At 37.5% G+C, this 26,582-nt stretch overlaps 1 protein-coding gene across 1 annotated transcript in view; it reads left to right on the forward strand.

Moving 5' to 3' along the window:
* Positions 1-17,066: 17,066 nt before the first annotated feature.
* LOC145989860 (low choriolytic enzyme-like) overlaps positions 17,067-26,582 on the forward strand; it is an 88,745-nt gene continuing 79,229 nt past the window's right edge. The window contains exons 1-2 of the mRNA XM_083125320.1: positions 17,067-17,182; positions 22,033-22,167. Of these exons, the coding sequence (XP_082981446.1) occupies positions 17,101-17,182; positions 22,033-22,167 (217 nt within the window). The 5' untranslated portion in view covers positions 17,067-17,100. The remainder of the gene's footprint in view (positions 17,183-22,032; positions 22,168-26,582) is intronic.

The raw sequence follows: 26,582 nt of genomic DNA on the forward strand, positions 1-26,582 counted from the left end.
GTATCATTTATATTTTTATCATCATTTAAATCCTGAAAAATATCGAATCTATTTGACAGTGTAATTTGAAACGCCCCCTCGGTGCCTGCCTCCGGCACAACGTTGCAGTTGCTGTAGAAATCAGAAACGGGCTTGACTGCAACATACCGGTTCGACGTTGTGACGAGGAACATTATTCGGTTTTTATCTCCAGCCGGAGATATGATGTTCTTATACACTCAGGGTTCGGGTATATATATATAATGAAAGTTAGCGTCGACTTAACAAGTTTATTACACTGGTGTGAAATTAGATATCCGCACAAAAACAAAGTCACAATATCTCCTGATACGATTTCACTGCACTTTGTCGTTCCTGAAGTTCCAGGTTCGAATCTCCTCTGCAGACGTCTTGGAGAGGGAGGAAAGGTACCATTCAATTTTTCCTCTTGTGGGGAATAAGGGACCTTATTTTTCTTTTAGGACATTGGGTCGCCTCTGTGTTGACATGAGAACAATAAGGCATCAATTAAACGACTAAAGGAACACTTAAATCTGCTTTCCTAGTAAAGAGTAATATCAACAAGCAAAATAAATTTACTATGAGCTTATAATGGATAAAGCATAGTTAATCGTTATTTACTTTAATTACTTTAAATAATCTAAGCTAAAGACAGTAATTAAAAACTGCTTATTTTTCCCTTAACGAAAAATTAACTATCGATGACCATCACCCTTAGTATAATCTACCAGATTAGGCCAAAAGATAACGTCATTTCGACATTGACTGTTGTGAAATGTATAATCTAGTAGTAGGCCAAAGAATATGGATACCCTTCGTATAATCTACTAGTAGGCCGTCTCTCAACTGTAATTATATTCACGAGCTAAACCGTAGCTTAGAACAATGCGTATGTTCTACCTGGTAGGCCGAGAAATATAGCTATCTCTCGTATAATCTACCAGAATAGGCCACACTGTAAAAAGACCTCTTGTATCCCTAAGCACTCGTGTATTTGCAATGCTGGGCTATTTGCGAGAGCAAAGCTCGACCATGAGTCGCCGAAGAGTCAACACAGACTCAATGGGCGGGGCCGCGTCGCTGCTTATATACAATTCTGAGCGCAGCACCAGCGTCTCTAGTGGATACTCGTGAACTACGAGAGCGCTGCTTAACATTGAGTTCCATCTATACAGGTTGTCTGAAGCTTGTCGCGCACTGCGACCGCTCTACCCGGAACCTCCGAGTGAAAACTCCAATTTGCCTTTCGCAGGGTACTCTGCACATGTACCGCGCCGAATCACAAAGAGCAGGAATTGCGGTGCACATGTCTTCAGGATGAGCACGAAGTCAGACGAAGACTTGTTGTTTGCTGCTGCTAGTGAAGAAGAAGAAAAGTGCAAGAGACAAGTTCGGGTTCATAAAATAAATTAGAAGAGAGAAATTTAAGGAGAGTTCCATCATTTGTTTTCCGATCTATTGTAAGATGGTAGGATATTTTTGAGTAATTTCGAATGTCCCAATAAAAATTTTACGAACTTGTGAACATAGTAACATAGTTTTACAGAGCGGCAATAAAACACATTTCACCCGTGTCTTCACGTTTCGCCCATTCCCCTTTCGCACAGTACCGAAAAACTTGTATTATTGACCCAAGTGATAACACGCGGCAGAACGGAAATACCGTTTCAACCGTTACCATTTCACTCAGAGGGAATTTTTAAAAGATGGTTTGATTGATTGTTTGATTGATTTAGTTTATTTCACTTCGCGTTTTGTGCCTCTTGGCTAATTTGCGAAGATGGAGATGAGTGATGAAATTGATTAATGGATATTCACAAACAACCACGCCCGAGCAGGATTCGAACCTGGGAGCCCTAGCGTTGCAGCGCGATGAGCTAACCACTTTTTTTATTATTATTTCTTGTTTGTTTTTTTTTACATATTTTTTCAATTTACATTTCAACATATTGGGCAAGTAAACATTACAGTAAGAAAATTAGCATACAATCTATTTCTTTTACAGTGAGGTATCCTGTGGTATTCTTGATGGAGGTAATTTACAAATTGTATATTAAAATCTGGTTGCCGATATGTCGATAGGAAATAGGCATAGTGTCCTAAGAGCCATTGTACACTTTTACGTTTTGTTTTTGGGTAATAGGCAAAAGCTGGATATAAAAGAATATCTACAGAGATGTTATACACTGATGTTCAACAAATACTACTCACAAGTTTCCTTATATAGAGCCATAATGTTAGTATTATTTGGCATTCATTCAGTCTATGGTCTAAACTGTCAGATACATTACATCTAGCACACATTGGCGTATTTATTAATTTAAGATCATAGAGTCTCTCTCCAGTGATTAATTTTTGGTGGACAATTATATACCATGTTGATCAGATTCGTGATGTAAGATGGTGAGCCTGAATATTATTCCATATTTCTCTCCAATTGATTCTGGGATTTTGCTCAATAATTTTACACTTTGGTTGTTCTAATTTACATAGTCTGCGATATATTTCCGATGTCACTGGTATTGTTAATATCGGAGATTGTAATAGGGCATAACTAATATCCACTATTGTTGCCTTAAAATACCATAAAGTGTCTACCAGTCTAGTAATATCAATAGGAGCCTCTAGTGAAATATAGTCCAAAGCGCTTCTCAAAACTTTACTTGTGAGGCTGAGTGGATGCTGAATCAATGTCTGCGTGTCAGCTTGAATACGTAAAGCCTGGCATTTGAGTTCTATATTCACAAGATTCATTCCTCCCTCGGCAAAAGGCAAACAAAGTAACACATGTTTTACTCTCAATATCTGACCATTCCAAATAAACCAATTTACTGCACTCTTAAGTTTATGCATATCTAACTTCCGTAGTGGGAGAATTTTTGCCATGTACCATACCTTTGAGAGTGCATACACCTGTACAAAGGTCACCCTTGACTGTAAACTAAGGCTGCGAAATTTATTTGTTTGTGATATCGCTTTAACTCCAAGTGTTACTATACCATAATTTAATTGAATCATACTTTGAATAGAGTGCGTACATATTATACCTAACTAACTAACTAACTCTCTAGCCTTCTTAAACCCGAAGGTTCATGGCTGCAGCAACACAGGCCTTACATCTGTCCCTATCTTCAGCAAGTTCTATATACTCTTTTCCATCCCAACCGATTTCCCTTAGGTCCATCTCAATGCTGTCCCTGTTGTCCCTCCATCTTCGTCTTGGCCTTCCTACAGGTCTCTTACCATCCGGTTTCCCAACAAGAATCCTGTAAACTCCTCTTTCCTCTCCCATTCGTGCCACATGGCCTGCCAACCTAAGTCTCCTTGATTTAATTATTCTTATAATATCTGGACATGAATACAAATTATGTAGTTCTAAATTATGTAACCTTTTCCACTCACCTGTCTCCTCATCCCTTTTAGGTCCAAAGATTTTCCTAAGGATCTTATTTTCAAATAATCTCAATTTATGTTCCTCTTTCAATGTAAGGGACCAAGATTCACATCCATATAATACTACAGGCAAAATTACTGTTTTGTATATTTTAACTTTTAGTTTCTTAGATATTAAACGAGAAGACAAAAGTTTATGAAGAGAGAAGTAACATGCATTTCCTGAATTAAGCCTACTTTTTATTTCCTCTTTAATATAATTTTCAATTGTTAATATTACTCCTAAGTATTTGAATTTGGAAACTGGTTCAAACGAGTTGTTATCAATAATTAGATTTTGATTATTACCTAAAACTTGGTTTCGGCCTGTAAGCATATATTTAGTTTTCTCTTTGTTAACTTCCAAACCTATCTCTTTAGCAGTTTTGAAAAATATTTTAGCATTATTCTTAATTGTATTCACATCATCCTCTAGTAAGTCTACATCATCTGCATATGCTAACAACTGAGTCAGACCATTTAATTTTAGTCCTTCTTTAGTTTCTTTTACCTTCCTAACAGTATATTCTAAGGCAAAATTAAAGAGCAATGAAGATAAGTACATAGCATGCGTATCGTTTGTACAACCTTAACATTACCTCGCTGCGAATGAGAATGAGCCAAATTTAAATTTAAAAGTGATGATTTTTCTTTGTTTATTTTTAATCCCGACCATATTCCAAATTTCTCTAATACCTGACACGTTGCATCAATATCAGACTGTTCATTTATTAATACAGTAATATCGTCAGCATACGCTAACACCTTAACGGTAGTAGAGCGTATGTTAATTCCTTTAACTTTTCGGCCTAAGTCAGAAAGGAATGGTCTAAGTGCAATACAAAACGCTAACATCGACAAAGGATCTCCTTGTCTTACACCTTTATAAATATAGAGTTCTTTTGTCAGAAAACCATTTACTTGAATTTTTGCTATTGCATGACTATAAAAACTTTTAAATACTGACAGAAAATGTCCACGTATACCGTAGCCCTGCAAAACGTTAAACAGATATTCATGATTTATCGAGTCAAGAGCACGTTCAAAGTCTAATGCTAATATAGCATTTTCAGAATTATTGTTCTGTAGACTATAATATGTAATTACTTCACGCATCGTTTGTAAAACATTTGTGATTTTCTTATTTAAACCAAAAAAAAATATTGTTCCTCTCCTACTAATTTTCGACATAAAGCATAAGTCTGAAAGCATACATCGCGCCAATATTTTGTAATCCGTACATAGGAGGGTGATGGGTCTATAATGACCAGCTTCGTTTGGTTTTGGACATTTTGGGATTAGAATTATAATACCCGTATTGGAAGATTTACCCATTTGATACGTGCTAAATACTGCATTTATCCAGTCCGTTATTGTTTGACTCATGAATTTCCAAAAGGTTTAATAAAACTTATGTGGTATCCCATCCCAACCAGGAGCTGAAAATGAATGTCCTGCCTTAACTACTCGAAACACTTCCTCACTTGTATATTCTTTGTTTAAGTTTTCACTTTCTTCATCTGTAAAAGCATCTGATTCGGATGCCAATGCATCCATCAAAGCTCTATTATGTGACGCTGGTTGGAAGTATTGCTGCTCAAAATAATTATAAATGCAATTACGTATTTCAGGGGCTGAATTTATCTTTGTTCCCCCATTATCAAATATTTCACTAATACATTCTATTTTAGCATTTTTTTCTTTCATGAATTACATGACTGATAGAGGCGACCTCTTCATTGTCAAAATGAAGAAGTCTACTACGAATTTCAAACCCTTGACGCCTTTCTGCAGTCATTTTCACAGTACAGCTTGTATACGTTTGACGTCAGTTTGCAATTTTTTTCCCGTCTGTTGCTAGCTGAATTTGTTCATGCAACACGCTGTAGTAAAAATTATATTTATTTGTCCAATCTCGGGACTGTTCCTTGCAATAACTGACACAGGATCTTTTTATACCCGGTTTGAGAATCTCCTCCCACCAGCGGATTATATCCATCCGCCTCAGACGGTGTGTTTTCCATCTCGACCATTGGTCATTAAATGCTTGTTGGAAATATTCCTCATTAAGAATTGAAACATTTAATTCCCAACGATTGTACCCTCTAGGGACTATTCGAATGTCCACATTTATCATCATAATGACAGCACTGTGATCTGAAAAACATGTAGGTGTTATACTGATGGACTTTACATACTGACGTAATTTGGGTGTTACATAAAATCTATCCAATCGGGTTGCACAATTGTCACGTATATACGTGAAACCTCTCTGCCCAAAATATTTGTCACTCCAGACATCTGTGAAGTTAAAGCCAGTTACTAATTTTGCAATGAATTCGACGTGTTAAATCCAGGTCTTTGGTCCTGCGGATACAATACACAATTGAAATCTCCCCCACATATTATGTGTTCTCTCCTACCCTGCATTTCAACCGCAACTTCCTGCGCAAAAAACTCATCCCTTTGTTTCCTACACTGTGACCCGGACGGTGCATATATATTATATATCCATACATTTGCAACTTTTGCTGATATGATTCGGGAACCGTATTACGTGTTAACAAAGCTGTTCCTGTCGATTGAAAATTCGCATTATTATGAACTCTTATCGTTGGGGGAAAATTGAATTTCATTTGTCCACATTCCTGGAGAAATACAATATCTAATGATGCTTGTATAATAAAGTTCTCTAACGCCGCCTGTTTTGTGAGGCGTCTCATTTTGTTTATATTTATCGTCGCAAAACGAAGAGTCGTCATCATAAATACTATGATTAAAATTTTTGGGATTGGGTATTCCCAATACTTATATTTGCACCTTTGCTCCATCTAAGAGTAATACTTCTTAAACTATTTTTATATACCCCTAATGTTATACACAAAAAATTAACAAACACACTAACAATATTATTTTAGTAGGGGGAAATACCCCTTCCCTTTATTACCTTAATCCATAAATAACTACCACCACACAATTCACTATCATTAACTTACTGACAGTCCATATAAAAGTGTTCATTCCAATTAATACTATTTTCCTATCTTAAAGTGATTACCTGTACCCACTATTCACAAACTTTCATGGCCTATCGGATTCGTATCAATAACCATTTCTTGTACATTTGATTTTACATGTCGCAATGATCGTATTTTCGTCCGATTGCTGCCTGACGCTTTCCTTATACTCTTTGGTCGTTTTTGTGAGCCGGAAACCGAACGACCCGTAATACTTTGGACACTTCCACTTTCACTATCAGTTTCCGAATCTTTTCTCTGTTCAGCTTCTTGTGGGAAGTCCTTTTCCTTGGTCTGATTCTGCTTCCTCTCCTTCTTGCTGTGTAGCAGTTTATCACTCGATTCCTCTTGCACTTTAGTTATGTCGTCTTGTCGTCTTAGTGATCCACCCTTCTTCTGCTCCATAGTATCCAGGGAAATATCTTCACTTTGTGGCGTAAGTTGAACATTTGACACAGGTTCTTTTGGTTGCTCTTGTATACTTTCTTCAGTTCCTTCCTTGGTCAAAGTCTGTTGATCATTCTTGTGAACATTTTTCTCTTCCTGTATATGTATTACCTGTTGAAGCCCTTCTATCACCGTAAATTGTGCTGATTCTTGACTCTGTGTCGTACTATGGTGACCCACATTTATACCTTCGTGTGTAGACGGTGCAATTGCTTCTCTATAGGATCGAACTGCACGGCCCATGACTTTGAACACTGTTGGTTTCCGTAAGTTACAATTAAACCTCATGTGGTCACTGCTACCACACCATTCACACGTCGGGATTTTACCATTATATACTACATGTGCCGTATATTGGCTTATTTTCACAAAGGAGGGAATTGGTTTCTTAATTGCCATCAAAACCTGACGCACCCTATTATTCACTTTATACCTAAATTTGTCCCTCCAAGTTTCTGCTATCAATTCATCGATTGCACTCAGTTTTTCACGAATTTGTCGCTATGGCACTTCCAAAGGAAGATTAAACACTCGAACCGGCTTCACAATTCGATTCGCATCACTCAGTTTCACTTGTGTCACAGCTCCACTTCTATAATAAAAATTCACTTCATCAGTATTTTCTTCTAATATTTTTATCATTTTTCCAGGACGCACTAATTTCAAAAATACACATTTAATCGTCGTGGGAATTTGTATGGCTGCAATTTCATCCACACTCAGTTTGAATTTATCATGAATAAATTCATGTACTTCCAAAGGACTAGGTTTCAAAGTTCCCGTTTCAAAACTGATTTGTATGGTATTTTCGCGATCCATCCTATATTTTACTTTTGTCCAGTTCTTTACTAGAACAGTTCAACAGCACACCCTCTCCCACACGCACGTACCGATATCGCGCTAGACTTTCACTTTCCTTCAAAGCATAGAACTCGCACGGCACGATCTACCTGTTCCGCGCTAGGCGCGAGACTCAACCACTCGGCCACAGGGTGCGGGAAAAGATGGTTTGAATGTGAAAGTAAAAAGCCAAATAATCAGGTGTGGCTTCCAGAGGGAGCCTTGTCGCATTTATTAATGCATTAAAAACAGAAATACAGATACATGTACATAAGAATACACAGTACAAACACAATACCAACAATAGTATTAGCCCAAAACGGTACTTCCGTTCTGACGCGGTTTATTACTTGGGCCAATGAAACAATCGGTACTGGGCGAAGGGGGAATGGACGAATCGGACATGAATCCATTTCACCGATCATAACCATGTGAAGATAGACTAGCTGTATCTCTCAGCTAAGTTATTATTTCCCTTATATAAATATAAACTGGGAAGTGTTGAAATCGGTCTTATATGAGTTCAGACAATTAAAAACAGTATTGTAACTCACAAATGTTTGTTGGCAATTATATTCGCTCGCATATGTTTGTTCCACGTAAACTCTCTTTACTCCTTTCTTTGAACTTCATGGAACTTTAATTTTTTTTTGTTAACAAAGCAAAACGAAGAGAAGAAGGAATGAAACGTTAAGGAAAGCAACTAACTTTCATTAAACAGATGTACAGGAAAGTGGGGGAATTGTGCGCAACTAAGCAATTTTCATTATATTTGGAAAGGTTTTTTCTTGAGAAAATATGAAATTTAGCTCAATTATTTTTCATTCTATCCCATTTTGAAAGAAAGAATTAAAATTGAAAGGAAACTGTGTGTACGTGAGTAATGCAACATGTAATGCAAGTCTGTACTTGCGTACAATTCCCCAACCTATGGAGTAATGATTCGCAATGGTAGGGCAATGGTGTGCATTAATAAATAGTTCAGCAAATAAAAATGTATGAAGTTATATATTAGATTAACAACATATAAATTGAATGTGATAAAAGTGGTTGCCTTACAATTGTAGAAGATAATTGAATTCCTGTTTCAATATTGAAAATTGAAAGAAAAAGAATGGGGAAGACGAAGTTATTTTCGTTTACAAAAATCACACACGTAGTTAATTGTTGGCTGTATCAACACAGTACATTCTGCATGGCTCCATTCACAGCAAGAAACACAACGATACCATAATTCATCGTTTTTCCCAAAATCACCACAAATTCCGCAACGTTCATTATTGTCTTGTACAAACAAAGCACTGCCTTGTCCCAGTTTTAAGTCTACGTCATCCAATTTATCGTCATCAGAAACAATTTCTTGATCCTCAGCATCTGACTCAGACGACTCTGAAAGTTGCCTTTTCCATATCAGCTTCTTCTTGATGCTTTTCTTTCTTTCCACACGGACGTTTATGGTGTCGCGTAATCTTGTCCAACTTCTTCTTCCTTCCTTGTTGTTTTTTTCTTTTGGACCTCTTCTAATTTGTATTTAATGAGCGTACTGGTCAAAATTTATGAATGTTGTCTTGCTCTCTGAGAATTCTTTACAGTTTTGGTATTATTTCCTTTTCCTTGACGTAATCCCATTGGGACAAAGGAAAGGAAAGAGTTAGTTCCTGAAAGCAGATGTTGAAGGCACATTATTACCAGCATTTGGATGGATGTTTTCTACAGGTATAAACTAAGTCTTTATCTGCACTGTTTAGAATGTCACATGATTTGTTCGAACTTTTAGGAGAGGAAGAATCCTCAGCTATAACAAGTGTAACGTCCTGAACAGGAGAAAATCATGATCCTGAAACTTGTAGGGATTAAAGGGAAATATCCCTGTAGAGCGGAAACCTGAAACATCTTTCTGCATTGTTGCAACTTTTATGAAAGCTTGATTTAGGAGTTCAGCCAAATCATATTCTATCACCCTCTCATGACCAGTTGTAGTTAAATAAAGATCATATTCCCTGTACAATGCATTTTTCAATGGACTGAAAAATGTTACGTCGAGCGGCTGCAACCAGTGTGATGTTTGCGGTGGCAGAGATACCATATGAATGTGGTAATTCCTGCAGAATTCAAAACTCTCAATTGAAATATGGCTTGCATGGTTATCTAAAATAAGCAGCACTGGGTCACTAGCTGTTGGTTTTGCATATTTCAGGAAGTGAACTAGCCACTCAGTGAACAATTCTGCGATTGTCCAACCACTTGCAAGAACAGAACACCCGATAGGATCATTCCTTTGTAATTTAGGTGTCATACGTTTCCGCGGATAAATCAGCATTGGAGGAATATAAGATCCAGCAGCGTTGACAGCCCCCTCCAGGGAACGCCGCCTTAACGTAGCACTGACCGTGCGGGCGGAGGGGTTTGCGTGCTTTGTTGAGGCTGAGAGCTATGCCAGCGGTAGATTTTCTACCAGTAGGATCATCCATGCTGGACAGGTCTCAGAAGAGAAGCCAGACTAAGGCGTTCCGCAACGTCCCATCTTACCTATTGTATCCTATCGCAATATTCCTACCTAGCCCTAAACAACGGTAACGGGTAGAAAATCTCGTGGAGACAGTCCTATCTTAGGGAGTAGCACCCCTGCCGACGTGAGCTACAGGTCCTCCTGACCCGGGAGGTAGCACCTGGTAAGGGTCCCGTCGTCAGGGTTACGAGGCGGATGGAGCAGATTCCTAAACCGTAGTGATGGCAACCGTTCTGAAGGAGCAAACCTGATACAAACCCTGGTCCTCCAGGTTGGGGGTTGAGCATGGGGCTAACGACCCTATCCCATAAAACAAACATTGTTACGGGACTCAGAAACAATGATAGCCGGATGGATTCTATGGAAAGACACAGGCATGCTAAAGGACTACGTAAACGATACCTGGTCACATGGAATGTTAGAACATTAAGTAAACCAGGTGCATTGCAGAACCTAAAGGAGGAAATGAAGAAATACAGAATAATAGTAGCGGCATTGCAGGAGATCAGGTGGCAAGGAAATGGAATGTTATCTACTGGGGATTATACATTAATGTATAGTGGAAGCAGTGAAAGTACAAGAGGTGGCACAGGATTCCTACTAAACAATAAATATAAAACTGTAGTAAAGAACTTCAAACCAATAAATGAGAGGTTATGTACGCTGAGAATGAAAGCCAAGTTCTTCAACAGTACCTTAGTATGTGTATATGCCCCAACGTTGAGGCAGAAGAAGATGAAAAGGATGGATTCTACCAGCAGCTGGATCAGGTAATCGATCATATACCAAAACATGACATTAAGATAATAATGGGAGACTTTAATGCTAAGGTTGGACGTACAGAAGCATTCCAAGACACTATAGGAAAGGCAAGTTTGCATGAATTTTCAAATGATAATGGGTTGAGACTGATAGATATGGCTATGTGTAACTTAATGGTAATTAGAGGCACCTGGCATCAAAGGAAGAATGTGAGGAAAATGACATGGTGCTCAACCAATGGTGTAATACAAAACCAAATTGACCATGTGCTGATAGATAGAAAGGAATGCCTCTGATATACTACAAGTAGATAGCTGTCGAGGAGCAGACAGTGATTCCGACCATTATTTAGTACACATTAAATACAGACAGCGGATAGCTACATATAGGGATGGAAGAAGAACGAAGGTGATCTCAAGGTATGATGATGAGAAGTTGAAAAGAGATGAAGCAATTGCCAACCAATTTCGCTTAATGGTAGGCAACCAACTTGAACAAAGAAGTCAAAGATGGGAAAGCGAAAGTATTGAAGGGAAATGGAGTATAATAAAGGAGATACTACATGAAACAGCATAGGAAGTGCTGGGAGAGAAGACGAAGATTCGAAGAAGTAAATGGTTTGATGAGGAATGTAGAACAGCAATAAATGAAAGAAATGAGTCACGAAAGAGAATGCTTAATAGGAAAACCAGGTATAACACAGAACAATACAGACTTAAAAGAAAGGAAGCAGATAGAGTGTGCAGGAGAAAGAAAATATACTTTGAGAAAGAGTGGATTGAGGAACTTGAAGAATATAATAGTAATCAGCAAGTAAGGAAAATGTATATGAGGGTGAAGGATATAAGGAAAGGCTTCCAACCGAAGACAGCTATCTGTAAAGACCAAGTAGGAAACCTAATAGGCGGGAAAAATGAGATCTTAGAGAGATGGGCAGGATACTTCAGTCAGCTACTTAATGTGGAAGATGGGTCCCAAGATCTAGAACTGAGTGATGGAGAGGAGTACTCAGAGGAGGACTATGATGATGATAATGATGACGAAATCGGAGCATCTCCAACACTAGAAGAAGTTAGAACAGCTATTAAGTCTCTTAAGAATAACAAAGCCCCAGGGATTTATAATCTCACTGCTGACATGGTTAAGAACGGAGCAAACCAAGTAATAAAGTATATACACAAATTGTTATCTGATATATTAGGAACATGAACAGATGCCCGACCAATGGAGTATGGCAATAATCTGCCCTATACATAAAAAGAACGATAAAACTTGCTGTGAGAACTATAGAGGTATAGCCCTACTGAGTGTAATATACAAAGTGCTTGCAAAGATCCTAGCAGGAAGATTGTCACCACTGACTGAGGGAATAATAGGGGATTATCAGGCCAAACAGATCCACTACGGACCAAATCTTTATGGTTAGGCAGATAATGGAGAAACTTTATGAATATAACATTAATATTCATCAGTTATTTATAGACTTTAAGCAGGCATATGACAGTAACATACGAGGAAAATTGTATGAGGCAATGAAGGTGCTAGGGATCCCAAGCAAGCTAATAAGATTAACCAGAATGACGCTAAAGGGTACTAAATGCAAGATGAAGATTGAAGGAGAGCTGACAAGGGAATTTGCAGTGAACCAAGGTTTGAGACAAGGAGATGTGCTATCTACGATATTGTTCAATATAGCTTTAGAGAAGATCATGAGAAGAGTGTGTCAAGGGTATAACCCAGGAGGGACTCTCTTCAACAGAGTGAGCCAAAATCTAGCATATGCTGATGACATTGATATGATGGCACGAAGATTGCAAGAAGTGAAGGAAGGACTGGAAAGATTGGAGAACACAGCTAGTGAGATGGGACTCCAAATAAATCAAACCAAGACTAAATTCATGTTTTCAGCGCGAAATATGGAATTCAGGGAAGTGAAAAATGCAAAAGTTTTAAATATCTTGGAACATTAGTTATCATGGATAATAATATTAAGGAGGAAATAAAAGCAAGAATTGCAGCTGGTAATCGAAGTTATTTCTCGCTGCTAAGAGTTTTCAAATCTCGCAGCCTGAGTAGAAAATTGAAAATCAAAGTATATCAGGTAGTGTTATAGCCAGTGGTGACATGTGGAGCAGAGACATGGACGTTGGCGCAAGCAGATGAAGAACTTTTGCAAAGATGGGAAAGAAGGATACTGAGGAAAATATACGGGCCAGTAAATGAGAATGGACAGTGGCGAATAAGGAGAAACGATGAAATTAGAGCACTCTATAAAAAACCAGATATAGTTTCCGATATAAGAAGCATGAGACTGAGGTACCTAGGACATGTGGAAAGAATGCCTGAAGACAGAGCGGTTAAAAAGTCTATAAAGGGACACCAGGAAGAAGAAGATTAAGAGGAAGGCCAAGGAAAAGATGGTTGGAGGACGTTGAGGAGGACCTTAGGAGGATGGGAGTAAGACGGTGGAGAAGTCGAGCAGAAGACAGAAGAGAATGGGCTGTCATTGTGAGAGAGGCCAAGGCCCTTTAGGGGCTGTAGCAGCCAAGAAGTAAGTAAGTAACTAAGCGTTGACAGCAAAGCACCAGTTATTGTCCGCCCTTTTTCTGCTGACGTAGCAGCACCAATCCTCTTCATACCTTTCGCAGCGTAAATCTTCGGGCACTTCTTTGGGACGACCGTGGTGCCTGTCTCATCCATGTTGTAAATTTGCCTTGGCTCAAATTTATATTCATCCATAGCTTTCTGAAGATTTGAGAAAAATAGCTTCGTTTCTTCTTCATTGAATGCAGTAATTCTATTTAAGCTTGTTCCTTCGTGTTGTCGATGACCAGGTATATCACTATATTAAAATTGGATATACAAAATAAAATAAAATGGAATACATAATTATAAAATAAAACAGTGGATCCTAAAATCCTATACATCATCATAAATTCAAATTGTAGGTTTCAACAAGATCGGGTACTAAACGTCTGGCCTTGTGAGAATTGAGATATACCTATGGGAATATCTAGGAATTTTATAAGCTATATTATTCAAAAAGTATTCACTGTCAACTTGGAAAGTTAAGATCTTCTCTACAAAATTTATCCTTTTCATTTTTCTTCTTTCTTCTAAGGCAAACATATTCAACTATGTTAACCATTCAGAGTATTCTTGGTCATAGAACTTTTTTTAAACTTTGTGCATAATAACGTGTTAAAAAGTTTTTGAACTGATTCAACTTTTTGAAGGTGACTGGTTGCAGTCAGAAACCATAATTCATTTGCATATTCAAGAATAGGACAAACTATAGTTTTATACAGAAATATTAAGGTATTTTCTTTTCTAAAAACTTTCTATGAGAAAAATATACAACCAAGCATCCTCTTTGCTCTTTGGCAAATTTCTGAAATGTGCTCATCAAATATGAGAGAGGAGTCTATTAATATTCCTAAGTCTTTATGACTGTCGCACACTTGGATTTTATTTTCATAAATAAAATAGTTGGAGACTATATAATGAACTTTCTTAGTACATCTTAAACCTTTACACTTTTTCAAGTTAATTTCCATTTCATTAATCTTGCACCAATATGTCATTCTTTCGAGATCAGCCTGAAGTTGAGCGACATCATTATTTGTTAAAATACTCTTAAAAAATGTTATATCATCTGCATATAGTAAACATGTGCTAGTTTTAAAACATAATGTAATATCATTGATAAAAGCAGCGAACAGAATTAGGCCAAGTGGAGACCCTTGAGGTACTCCACAAAGTATTCCTTTTTATAGAAGAAGTTGTTTCACCAATCTTAACAGAGAAACTTCTATTTACTATAAAGTTGGAAAACCATTTCAGAAATCGTGGTGATAATCCCATTTGGTCGAGTTTGTAAATTAATAGCTGATGGCTGACACTATCAAAGGCTTTAGCCAAGTCAATAAATAAAATATCAGTCTGGGATTGCTTTCTAATGTTAGATATAAGATAGTCTATTAAAACCAATAAATTTGTAATAGTATACCTTTTTATGAAAAAAAACATGCTGATTTCCATCAATATATTGTTCAAAAGAAAAAATAAATAGTCATGAATTATGTGTTCAAAAACTATTGGCACGAAATTTAATATAGTAATTGGTCTATAATTATTAAGATCATTGGCTTTTCCATATTTGTTTTTAGTTACAGGTACAATAATCAAATTTTTCCAGATATGTGGAAATATTCTAGAAGTAAGTGACATGTTGTAAATTTTAGATAATAATGATACAAAAACATCTTTGATTGCTTTCAAAATAAAATTAGGTATGCCATCAGGACCTATTGAAGATAATATTAATAATAATAATAGTAGCATTAATAGTGCTGTTGATAGTAGTAGTAATATCAAACACATTATCCTCGTAAATCACGCAAAAAAAGAGTAGAAGTCGGGGCTAAAGCAATAGTGTCGGAACGAAAGATTGCAAATATTTCATTTCAACACATTTAATTTCACATTAGCTAATAATGGAAAACAAGCACACAAACTGTATTCTTGAAAGACAGAAAATGCACGACGAATGTAATTCTTTCTTTTTGTACGTATGACAATTACATGTATATTGCGAACTGAAAATATTGATTTAATACGGCACAAATAATTTCACAGAACGCCCCCTCACCTGTGGTTGCACCACGATGTGGCGGGAGGAGGTGCTGCGCGCACTTCGTTCTACAAGCTGGTGTGTTTCTTACCGCGCTGCCGCTGGATTGGTCGCTTCCCCGCTCCCCACTTACCTTGCTAACATGTAGGACGCCCGCCGTAAGACCAGGGAAGAATTATTATAGTAAGCATCAAACTTGACGTAATACGATCCTAATCTCGTTTCAGAGTATTTTTCGATAGGACGCTTGCCATCTTCATTGTATGCAGCTTCATAACAAGAAGAATAAACGTTCATTTATCATTTACCCCAGCTTACCCGAAGCGTACAAGAAACTTACTTACCTGAGAGAGAGGAAAGGGTCTCAAAGGCCCATATTTTATTTTATCTATGAAATTACGAAATTGAAAATAAACATTTTGTTATCCAATCACTGCTGCCTTCGTTATTTATATAGGTGCAATAATACAATAATTATAAGAATTTCAAAATTACCATCTGTAATAACCAATTATTTCATGAGTGTCACACATATATTTTTCATTCACTAAACCTCAGAAAAAAATATTACTGTTGTTTCAATAACTTTTGTTTAGATAAGTTCAGTTATAGAGCAATTATGATACAGTAAAACCTGGTTAATCCAGACCCCGATAAGCCGGACTTTGCTTAATCAGGACAGGCCAAAGGGGAAACAAAGAAAAGCAGAATGCAAGGTTTTACATGTGGCAAGAAGTCAACAATTGCATTCGTACTGCATTGTCGTATTGCTTTACATTTTACTGTACTGTATAGGCCTATGCCCTTTAAATACTCCATAATGAACATGTTTTGTTGCTATAAACGGAGTTTTAATACACTTTCTACTGTTCTTTAGGTTATTTCAGTGAATCCGGACTTTCGTTAAACCGATCAACTTATCCCCCTCCATTAGTCCGGATTAACGAGGTTTTACTATACTTACAAGAATCACTATAATTAAAAATCATCTGTACAATGAATGTCATGTAGGCACATATGAACTCATAGACCCAGCATATGAATTTTTTCTCCTATGTATAATACAGTAACATTGGGAACACCCTAGGTAACAATGTAATTTATTTTTAATTTCTTATTTAAAAATTTCACAGCTGAAAATTTTAAAGAAAGGAAGTGCGCGTGGCAGCCCTCCCTCCATAAGCTAGCATTTAAACTCACAATTACCTGAACAATAGTGATGCAAGTTAAACGAAAAGGCAACTCTACGTATCTTGCCCAAATTCTGTATACGTCAGAACCTTTTAAGATAAAAACAATGCGGGAGAGAAAATAACGGTTATTCAGCTATCTGAGTTCTTTCACTTCCGACAAACAGGAAGTCGCAAAAGACCCGTTGATATCGGATATCGCAAGCTGAAAACCAGCAGCCCTCATGGAAGTGTTGGCACTGCACTTGAATTCTTAAATACTGCTTCGCAATGGGACCTAACTACATGCTGTTCATTGCCTGGCTAATTACTTTGTCACCTAGTTTGGTCTCGTTCCCTCTGCAGTACATAGGTATGTTAACTTCTTTGCTATTACCAGTGATGTGGTGAAATGTTGTTTCTGTTATTTGAGAACACAAAATATGCTTCAAGAGTCGTCAAACTTAATTTTTGGAGACATATTTATAATATTGTGAGTCTCGCACAGTGGTTTCTAAGGATTCATGCTTTGGGCTCCGGCTACGGGACGCGCGCAGGTTCAAGTCTCCTGGGGGAAGCGTAATAACTTTCTCCTGAGATTTCGGCCTTTGTATGGGACCGGTGGCCACCCACCATAATGAGGAAATAGGGGAGCTACGAATGAGTAGCGTAACATCCCCTTGCAAATCTACAACAATGACTGGTGCTTCGTCATGCTGACCACATGTCACCCCGTAACTGGTTGGGTGATCTCCAACCTAGGGGAGTGAGGGAATAGGATACGGTGGGAGTGAAACCAGCTGTAGTCGGTATGTAGGCCCAGACCCTCAATGGCTGTTGCGCCACGGGTAATTATTATTATTATTATTCATATTGTGAACTGAGAATAGCGATAAACTTTTCTATATATTGTAATAAAACGTTGAAAGTTCTAACTGAGAATGTAGATCACAATTTTAGGTCTCACTTCAATGGTACCTATCAAATCTATTTGCAACACAAATGAAAAATAGTCAAACAACTTCAATTTTGCAACTCCTATGAATATGTATCTATCTTTGTACTTATAAGCATAGTTATGAATAGACACTAACACACACACACACACACGCAAACACACTTATGTTGTACGTATGTTAATTCTTTATAATCTTTTGTTGAATTCTACATGCTTGTTGAATATATTCATGCACTCTGAAACGTTTTGCTCATTTCGATGTTACGAATCCTCGAAGACCAGCATTTTCTATCCTATATGTTTGCAACCCTGTCACAAAATTTCACGGTTAAAGCCGACATTTATTTCTGTTACAGAGCAAAAGATATGTAGAATGATACGGATAGACTGCAGGAACCCTTTGCTATGCAACTGTCACAAAACTTGCAACACATGAAATCGAGATATTTGGGTTCACACGCATTTTGCAAAATCAAAGTTCCTCATGTTTCCACATAGCCGGCTTCCGTGGCGGAGTGGTTAGCACATCTCGCTTTGACGCCAGGTGTCCCGGGTTCGAATTGTGGCCTGGGTATGGATGTTTGTGAGTGGCCATTCATCATATCATCACTCATCTCCATCTTCACAAATTAGCCAAAAGTGGCACAAAAACGAAGTAGAGTAGACTCGTGGCAACAGTTTCCAAACATTTTTTCAAAGTACTCCGTTATATCTTATAGTGTAAGTAGAATGTATCCATGCTATTATTATTATTTAATTTATTCAAGTTTTCTATTTTATGTTGTTCGACAAGTCAATCATCATTTTTCATAATAATCATCGTTTTACGCCAGTGTATGTGTATGTGTGTTACGGTGTATGTGTATGTGTATGTGTATGTGTGTTAAGAAACATATGCCTCATTCATATAAATTCCAAAATGTTCCAGAAAGATATTGTTATGCACATGTACGTACAATGCTCGCACACATAATGTATTACATCTCATAACAATGCATACATATAGAACACAAAGTGCCTGAAGGAATCAAGGTATACAATTTTAAAATATATCCAAGGGTTTTCCGAAACCAATCTAAATTTCGAACTGCATACATTTGAACTCCATTCATTGCTAATGAAATAATTACTTGTTAATAGAGTATACAATTCATTAATTGGAAATTGTGTCCCAATAATTGTATTTTCATTCCATTTTTGTTTACTAAATTGTGAAATCATTTCTATAGATATGAATGTTTACAATTATACGTTTCATATTTAACCTAAAAAGAAAAAATGTATACCGTATTCATCTGCAGCTATTAGGGGGGCGTGGGGGTAGTTCCCCTAACTTTTTGACACTTTTACCCCCTCCCCCCACTATGCTAAACCTTATATACTAAGGGAAAGTACATAAACTGTCATACTCCCAGTTTTGGCACCAAACTTTCTTGGCTAAAAGTCAACAACAGAAGAAAATACCTAACACACCTTGATGTAAAAACAATTCTTAAGAACTACTTCGAAAGTAGTTATGTGATAAGATCTGTTCTCGCTGAACAAGAAATATAATCTAAATGTACCCAAACACAAAACCTCCATCTACAAGTCTTCATTGTTACAGGAATTAGGCAATGGAATAAACTGCCTGCAACATTGGCTAACATTATTTGCCATTTTAAGGAAAAAACAAAAAAAATATACTATTTTTCCAATAACTACATTAACCTACATCATTATTAATAAGTGCACCTGGACTTACACATCATATAACGCATAAATATTACCACCCCATCCCACAATGCACTACTAATGTCATATTACATATTTTTACTTTACAGAATACATAGTAATGAGTTCATTGTATTATTCTATCATTGTATATATAATATTTACATTATCTTTATTGTATTATCGTGATTATTTTCATTTTTATCCTTTGTTTTAATTGATTCTTTTTATCTCCGACAAGGATTGGTTGTTAAGAACGGCTCATGAGGCCGAAACACGCCTGCTTAAATAAAGACCCATTCTATTCCATGTTTTACTATTTTCATAAATGCAATTACATGTTCTTTGATTTGCTATGAGCTCCTCGATGACGTAGTGGTAGCTCGTCACCTTGTAATCAAGGGGTCCCGGGTTCGATACCTGGTGGAGGCACATAGTGGTTCGGATCCCACTTTAAACTGTAGGTCTAGTCCTCATTAGCCTTACTGTGCATAAAGTGGACTTAAACAGTGACGTGCACTGAGGAGTAGCTAGTCTAGCAGAGATAGATCAATCAATCTCACATCTCGAATTATATTCAAATCACAATATTTATTGTCTTGTTAAAGCCACCACAGCTCATACGCAACACTTTCTTTTCCACGCGCTTCTCGTCCATCGGTGTTCTCTGCGGGCAAAGCTGGCTGGATACCCTAGCTCGCTCTTCTTCTGCCAGACCAGTTTCCAGGTAGTAACGGCCGGCCCAAGGAAAAGGAAGATTTCTACCTCACCTCTCTTGTCCCCTCGCCCCCCGCTGCAATGGTTGAAGCCCAGGCTTTCAGGTCCCCGTCTATCTCCTATAGGACAGATAGGGGATTGGTTTCTCACAGATTTTTTTGTAAATCCTCTGAAGAACTCAGGGTAAATTTTTCTGTAGTACTTATGTTCTCTGTATTTACACAACCTTTTACACGTTTTACAATATGTATGTATAATATGGGATGTAGTTTTATTATTTATGAAATGGGAACGTGTTATGTGCAGACAATAATGTTATGCTTTCTTTCTTTTCTTTTTTTTCTTTTTCAAATATGGAATATATAATGATTAAATTACAAATATGTGTTCAGGCTCTCTCTGACTCTCGTTTTAGTAGTGTTTTATTTAAATACACTACTCTTGGTCTCTAACAGTCATAAATACGGATGTATTTATTTGGGCAAGAGAAAGCGTGTTCATATTGTTGTTGGTTTGGTTTATTTTACTTCGCTTTTCTGCCACATTTGGTTATCGCGAAAATGAGGATTGAGTGATAATATGATGAAATTGGTTAAGGGACCTCATATGAAGAATCCAGGCCAGGATTCGAACCCGTGATGAGTGCGCATTCTTGTCCTATGTGTTGCAGTGAATAATGAAATAATTTGGAATAAAAAATGTATCTCAGAACTCAAAAAGTCAAATGAATATCATTGAAGAAACTACAAAAAAGTATGTTGTGTTTTGTTACCTGTCACCAAATCAACCAAGCGTGGGGGAGTGGTTATCACAGCGCGCTACGACACCAGGATTTCCGGGTTCGAACCCCGACCCAGGCATGGGCGTTCCCTGTGCTCGTCCCTTTATCAATTTCATCGTATCATCTTCGCAATTAACCAAATGTGACAAAAATTCGACGCTAAGTAACAAAAATGAAATCAAATCATTGATTGATTGCTCAATTTGGTTTATTTTACTTCGCTTTTCCGCCACCTTTGGTACGACAAAATTGATGAAGGGACACACACAAAGAACACAAATGGCCAATCCGAGATTCGAACCCAGGATCTCTGTCTTAGAGTCGAATCAAATAGTTTTTATTTTATTTTCGAATGTGGGTGGGTGTTACGTGTACTTGTGTACTTTTTTCTAGTACTCATTCATAATATTGCTATCTTTTCCTGTTATTGACATTCTTCTTTTTTGTAGGAATACTGGCCCTATAGGAAGGAGAGGTGTGACCCACACCAACCCCCCTCCCCCCTTGAGCACGCCACTGACTGCTACCCCAAGTGTCGACGTCACCGCACGTCACTGGACTTAAAACACCACCAGTAGTATGATATTGAATTGATTGATTGATTAATCAATCAATTCAATATCATACTACTACATGGCATGTGATCTAGTTAATGTTAATACGAGTAAATCAATCATTCCATGAAATCTTTTCGTCTCAAATTCGTTTCAACAATATATATCAGCGAATATTTAAATGTTCGTATATGACTAATTACACTACGATCCAATCGTAAGTTTCCGTTGCCGTCCTAGCATAAAGGAATCCAAATTTCAATTTGAAGCGTGTGCTATACATAGTATTGGTAATAAGTCCAATTTATATACAGGAAAGTCAATCGAGACGGGATCTACAGTTTAAAGTGGAATCCGAACCCCTTCAACACAAGGCGACAACGTTACCACTACGCCATCGGCGAGGCCCTTGCTGCACATTGAATATTGCACTAAATCATCATGCATATTGGATCATCACTTGTATTTATTTTTTTATCTCTGTTCTGGTACTTTTACAGGTAATACTATCTATCCAGAATTGGGAAATTTTTATGAAGGAGACTTACTGTTACCTCAGGAGAGGAGTGGTATAAGATACGAAGACTACTATTGGCCAGATGGACGAGTTCCGTACACATTCAGTGACAACGTCAGTAAGTGAGAGATTCTTTACTATGTAGATGCACGTATGGGCTGCACATAACGTTCAATTTGGGTGCAAACAGTGCCGAATCTACAACCCGCAAAACCCCGCAGTGCGAGGGTTCCGGAGACAAGTAAGCCTTTAGGGGACCCTCAGCCATTGACATAGTAGAGGGTTCGCGCATGTAAAAAATAAACGTAGTTACTCAGGGGTACAGAAACGAATACAATATATACAGGTAAAGTTAAAGTTCCCTATGCATATAGCACAGTGCCATGAAGGCACATTTAGGGAATGGGGGTTAAGGCCTCACATATTTTCAATGAAATTTTAGCCTAATTTAATATCATATCACCCCCTTCACATATAAAAATATTGAGTTGAATTCAATATGGCAGCCACCAATATGTCGGAATTTTGCTTGGAACACGCTAATATGGTTCCCTCTAGGCCTAACCTGTTTCTATCATGACCATTTGGACCTAGCCTAACTCCTTTGCATTTTATATTAGGTGTTAAGGGACTTTTGAATCACCCTGTATTTAAGTAAATAAATAAAATAAATTACTTCTTTTTTTAAAAAATATAGCATGGTAATTGACCGAGGCAAAAATGACCGTAAGAGTAAAATATTTCAAACAGTTCGTCGGTATCAACTAGAAGTCGCAAATCTTGTCCTCCATCCAGACAGGGTGGCACCGCGTAGCTAGTATGTCGTCGGAGTCTGACATCGAGGGTCGTCTGAGCCCTTATGTTGCACTCGACCAAGACAACTCTAACGACCGCCATGTTACCACAATTTCACTCACATAGAATATATCTTATTCTTTTGCTTTCAAGTCAATAACTTGGATTAAATTATTTATACTTAATTGTTTTTCATAATTCATGTATACTGTATATTTATGTTATTATATTATACGCGTAGCTTTGCAATATCTAATTCAAATCTTATAGACAAATAATTATCCTAAATAGTATATGCAAAATTTTCATTATTTTTCAAATCCAAGATGGGTAGGATTATCTCTATCTTTCACGCAGAAGTTGTTGTTTGAGCACGTGGTACATACAGGGGATGGACAAAAATATGGAAACACCACGACATCGGAACGGGTGATATCGACGCAATTTTTCCACTTGAAATCGGACGCGGTGCGACATTCTTTTGTTTCACCCCGTGAGATAGGACCCTGTCTGACTGGTAGGAGTCGACAGTTGCACTGTTGATAGCGTGCAGCGCAGTTGATGCTAAATCATGTCCGAGCTGACAGTGTTTCAAAGAGGGCAAATTGTTGGTGTCCGCCTTGCAGGCGCCTCTATTACCAAAGTAGCCATGTTAATTGGCGTATCGAGAGGGACTCCATGCAAGATCATGATGACATAATAGTGTGTCCGGAAAGACATCATAAGATAAAAACCTGCGGGGACGAAAATGTACACAGAGTGACAGAGACAAAAGGACGCTGAGAAGGATTGTGACCATGTTTTGCATGAAGAATGGTGCAAGATCTCATTATCCACCATCCAGGAATTGTATTTGTCCTTTCCTCGGAAGCGTTTTGGAATCTAAAGGCGGTATTGCACCCTATTAGCTACAGCATTCTGGCATTTCTTCGCAGGAGTTTCCATATTTTTGTCCATCCCCTGTAGGTTTATTCCAAATATCTATTTTTGTCAACAATGGACAAGACTTAAGTAATTTAGTTTTCGTTAAACTAAACCTTCATTTAATCATTGTATATGCAAGGGCAAATATTAATGAATTTATAAGATCTGTTTCGTTAAATTTTTCGTAGTTTAATATTATAACATTAAAGCGCAGAAATTTTCCCTCACTTTCAATAATACGACGTTTTCCTATTGGCTGTTCATTTTAGAAGTGGGGAATGATGATGCTATGTGTAAAGGGCGACGTTATAAGTTCCACGTTCGCATTTTTAATTGTTGCCAACCATAACCTAAGCTTACCATCGCTTATTAGAATTGATCCGACATATAAATTATCAGTTTTTCTTGTGATATTTTTATGATATGAGTTGGTCGGATTGTTAAGAAAGAACAATCTGTAATGCTGTGCCTCGCGCCTGAGGAAAGCAGCACACTCAACCAAAGGAATGCAATAAAGAAACGATTAAGATATTGCAAAAGAAGATTAACTACTTAACCCTTTATAAAAGTGCACACTGAGAGAATATGTCTAAATACTCCAGCTCTCTGATTCCCCGAATTGTTAAATGAATATTATTTGGTGATACCGGAATTTGCATAGTCTACTAGACTATGCTTCCACTTGATTTTCCTAAAATTCTACTCTTAATTCATACACAAACTGATTGTAAAGGAGGGAAAACACATCAAAACACAGTGCACATATCCGGCACACACTGTAGCTTCGCCTATGAGGCTACCTATCTACAATAGGTTGTGATTATAAAAAGGATTCATTCATATGGTTATTGATATATAACTATTATGAAGCAAATTTTCGATTATCATGTAGGTTCATTTTATTTTATACAATGACACGTTCAAGAACTGAAAAAAATAATAATTAAGAAATCAGTGAAAACATCAGCCCAGCATATCTCTCTCTGTCTCTCTCTCTCTCTCTCTCTCTCTCTCCACACACACACAAAAAAAAGTATTTTTTGTTCGAAAAATTTTGTAAAAAAATTGCAACCTTCCAACATTTATAAACATTTGGTAGTTTCATTTTCATTTTGTTCTCTTTATGTAATAACGGGTTTGGTTTCCGTTGAGAACATTGCAAAAACGAATTTTATTCAAAAAATGTGTGTAAAGAATTCGGCAAAAGAAAATTGTTTCCAATTTATGTTTTGTGTAACAATAAATAATATTAATTTGTTCCAACTCTTTGGTTAAAAGGAACAATTTCATATGCACAACAAAATTAAGTATGTTACTACAAATTAGTTATCATTTGAGGTACACAAATAAATATTTGAAGGAGCAAATGTTCAAAATGATGACCGTTCTATTCAATGCACACTGAAGCTCCACACTGTTCGTCCCAAAATGTCAGGACTGATAGAGGCACAAGCATCAACAATTCATTGCTGCATGTTTTCTGGCGTTGTTGGAACTTCGTGGTAGCACTTTTCTTTAAGTAGTACCCAATTGCAGAAATCAGGCGACGTGAGATCGGGTGAACAAGCTGGCCAAGAAACGGGTCCTCCGCGTCCTATCCATCGACCAGGAAACTTTGTGTCCAACATGGCTCGAGGTTGAATGGAGTAGTGAGCTGGACAACCATCATGTTGATACCACATGTTGCAGCGCTGGTGCAGTGGCAATTCTTCTAACAGCCCTGGCAGAATATTTACCAAAAACTCTGTGTACTTTTGTCCATTTAATGTGCCTTCAATGAAATAGGGTCCAATCAATCGGCTTCCAATTATTCCGCACCAAACATTTACACTCCAAGGTCTTTGGTGTTCAACTTCTCGAATCCAATGCGCATTTCCAACACACCAATAATGCATATTGTGTGTGTTGATATGACCATGGTTGGTGAATGACGATTCGTCAGAACTGCTCATTCCAGTCGGTTGATCATTCAACATCTGAATTCCACCTACCTTAATCGATGGATTGGTCGTTCTTGTCGTCGTGGTAGTGGTCTGGTTCCGTGGCAACCTCGTTCTCTCGACCTAACCCATCTGTTTATGGGGGCGATGAAGCAGGAGGTTTACCGGGAAATGGTGAATACAAGAGATGTACTGAACATTCGCATTATGATGCTGCTGCGTTAATCCGGGAACATCATCGGGGACTTTGTAGTGCAACACAAGATCTCCTCTGACGCTCTCAGAAGTGCATTGATGTTGGTGGTGGTATTTTTTAGAATCTGCTCTGACCTGCTATCATTTCTCTGGCCTTTTCCCTCCTTACATTCGTTCATGTGAGTACTGATCAGCAGGTGTTAACATTTAATTTTTCTACATTTATTGTTGCTTCATTACTTAATTACCGTGTACTAATTACTGCTACACCACAAATTCATGCAATAAAGATTAGTATCAGCTTGTCCCTTCTCGTATTTACTTACACAATTATCATTACATTGCCATGTTTTACTTGTTACTGTTTCTCTTTACGTTTTCCTACATCATTTTTATGTCTGTTCATATCTCCGTTATCCTTCAAAATCGGACCCATGTTCATATGAACTTTTTCTTTTTTGCTTAGAATTACCCATACTACCAGTTCCCAAAGTATTGCCGCTTCCTCCTGGAACACACACATATATATATATACTAGTTTTGTGCTACTTTTCTGCCACTTTCAGCTCATAACAATGGGGATGAAATTGAACAGGTCCGGGGAACTTTGAGATCGTGATTGACATCTGTACTGTAACTGGCCGTAAATACACAATAACGGAATTATAGTTTTAGTATA

The sequence above is a fragment of the Lepisma saccharinum genome, chromosome 7 (genome assembly GCF_977018435.1).
Source record: "Lepisma saccharinum chromosome 7, izLepSacc3.1, whole genome shotgun sequence".
In the NCBI taxonomy this organism is placed as follows: domain Eukaryota; kingdom Metazoa; phylum Arthropoda; class Insecta; order Zygentoma; family Lepismatidae; genus Lepisma; species Lepisma saccharinum.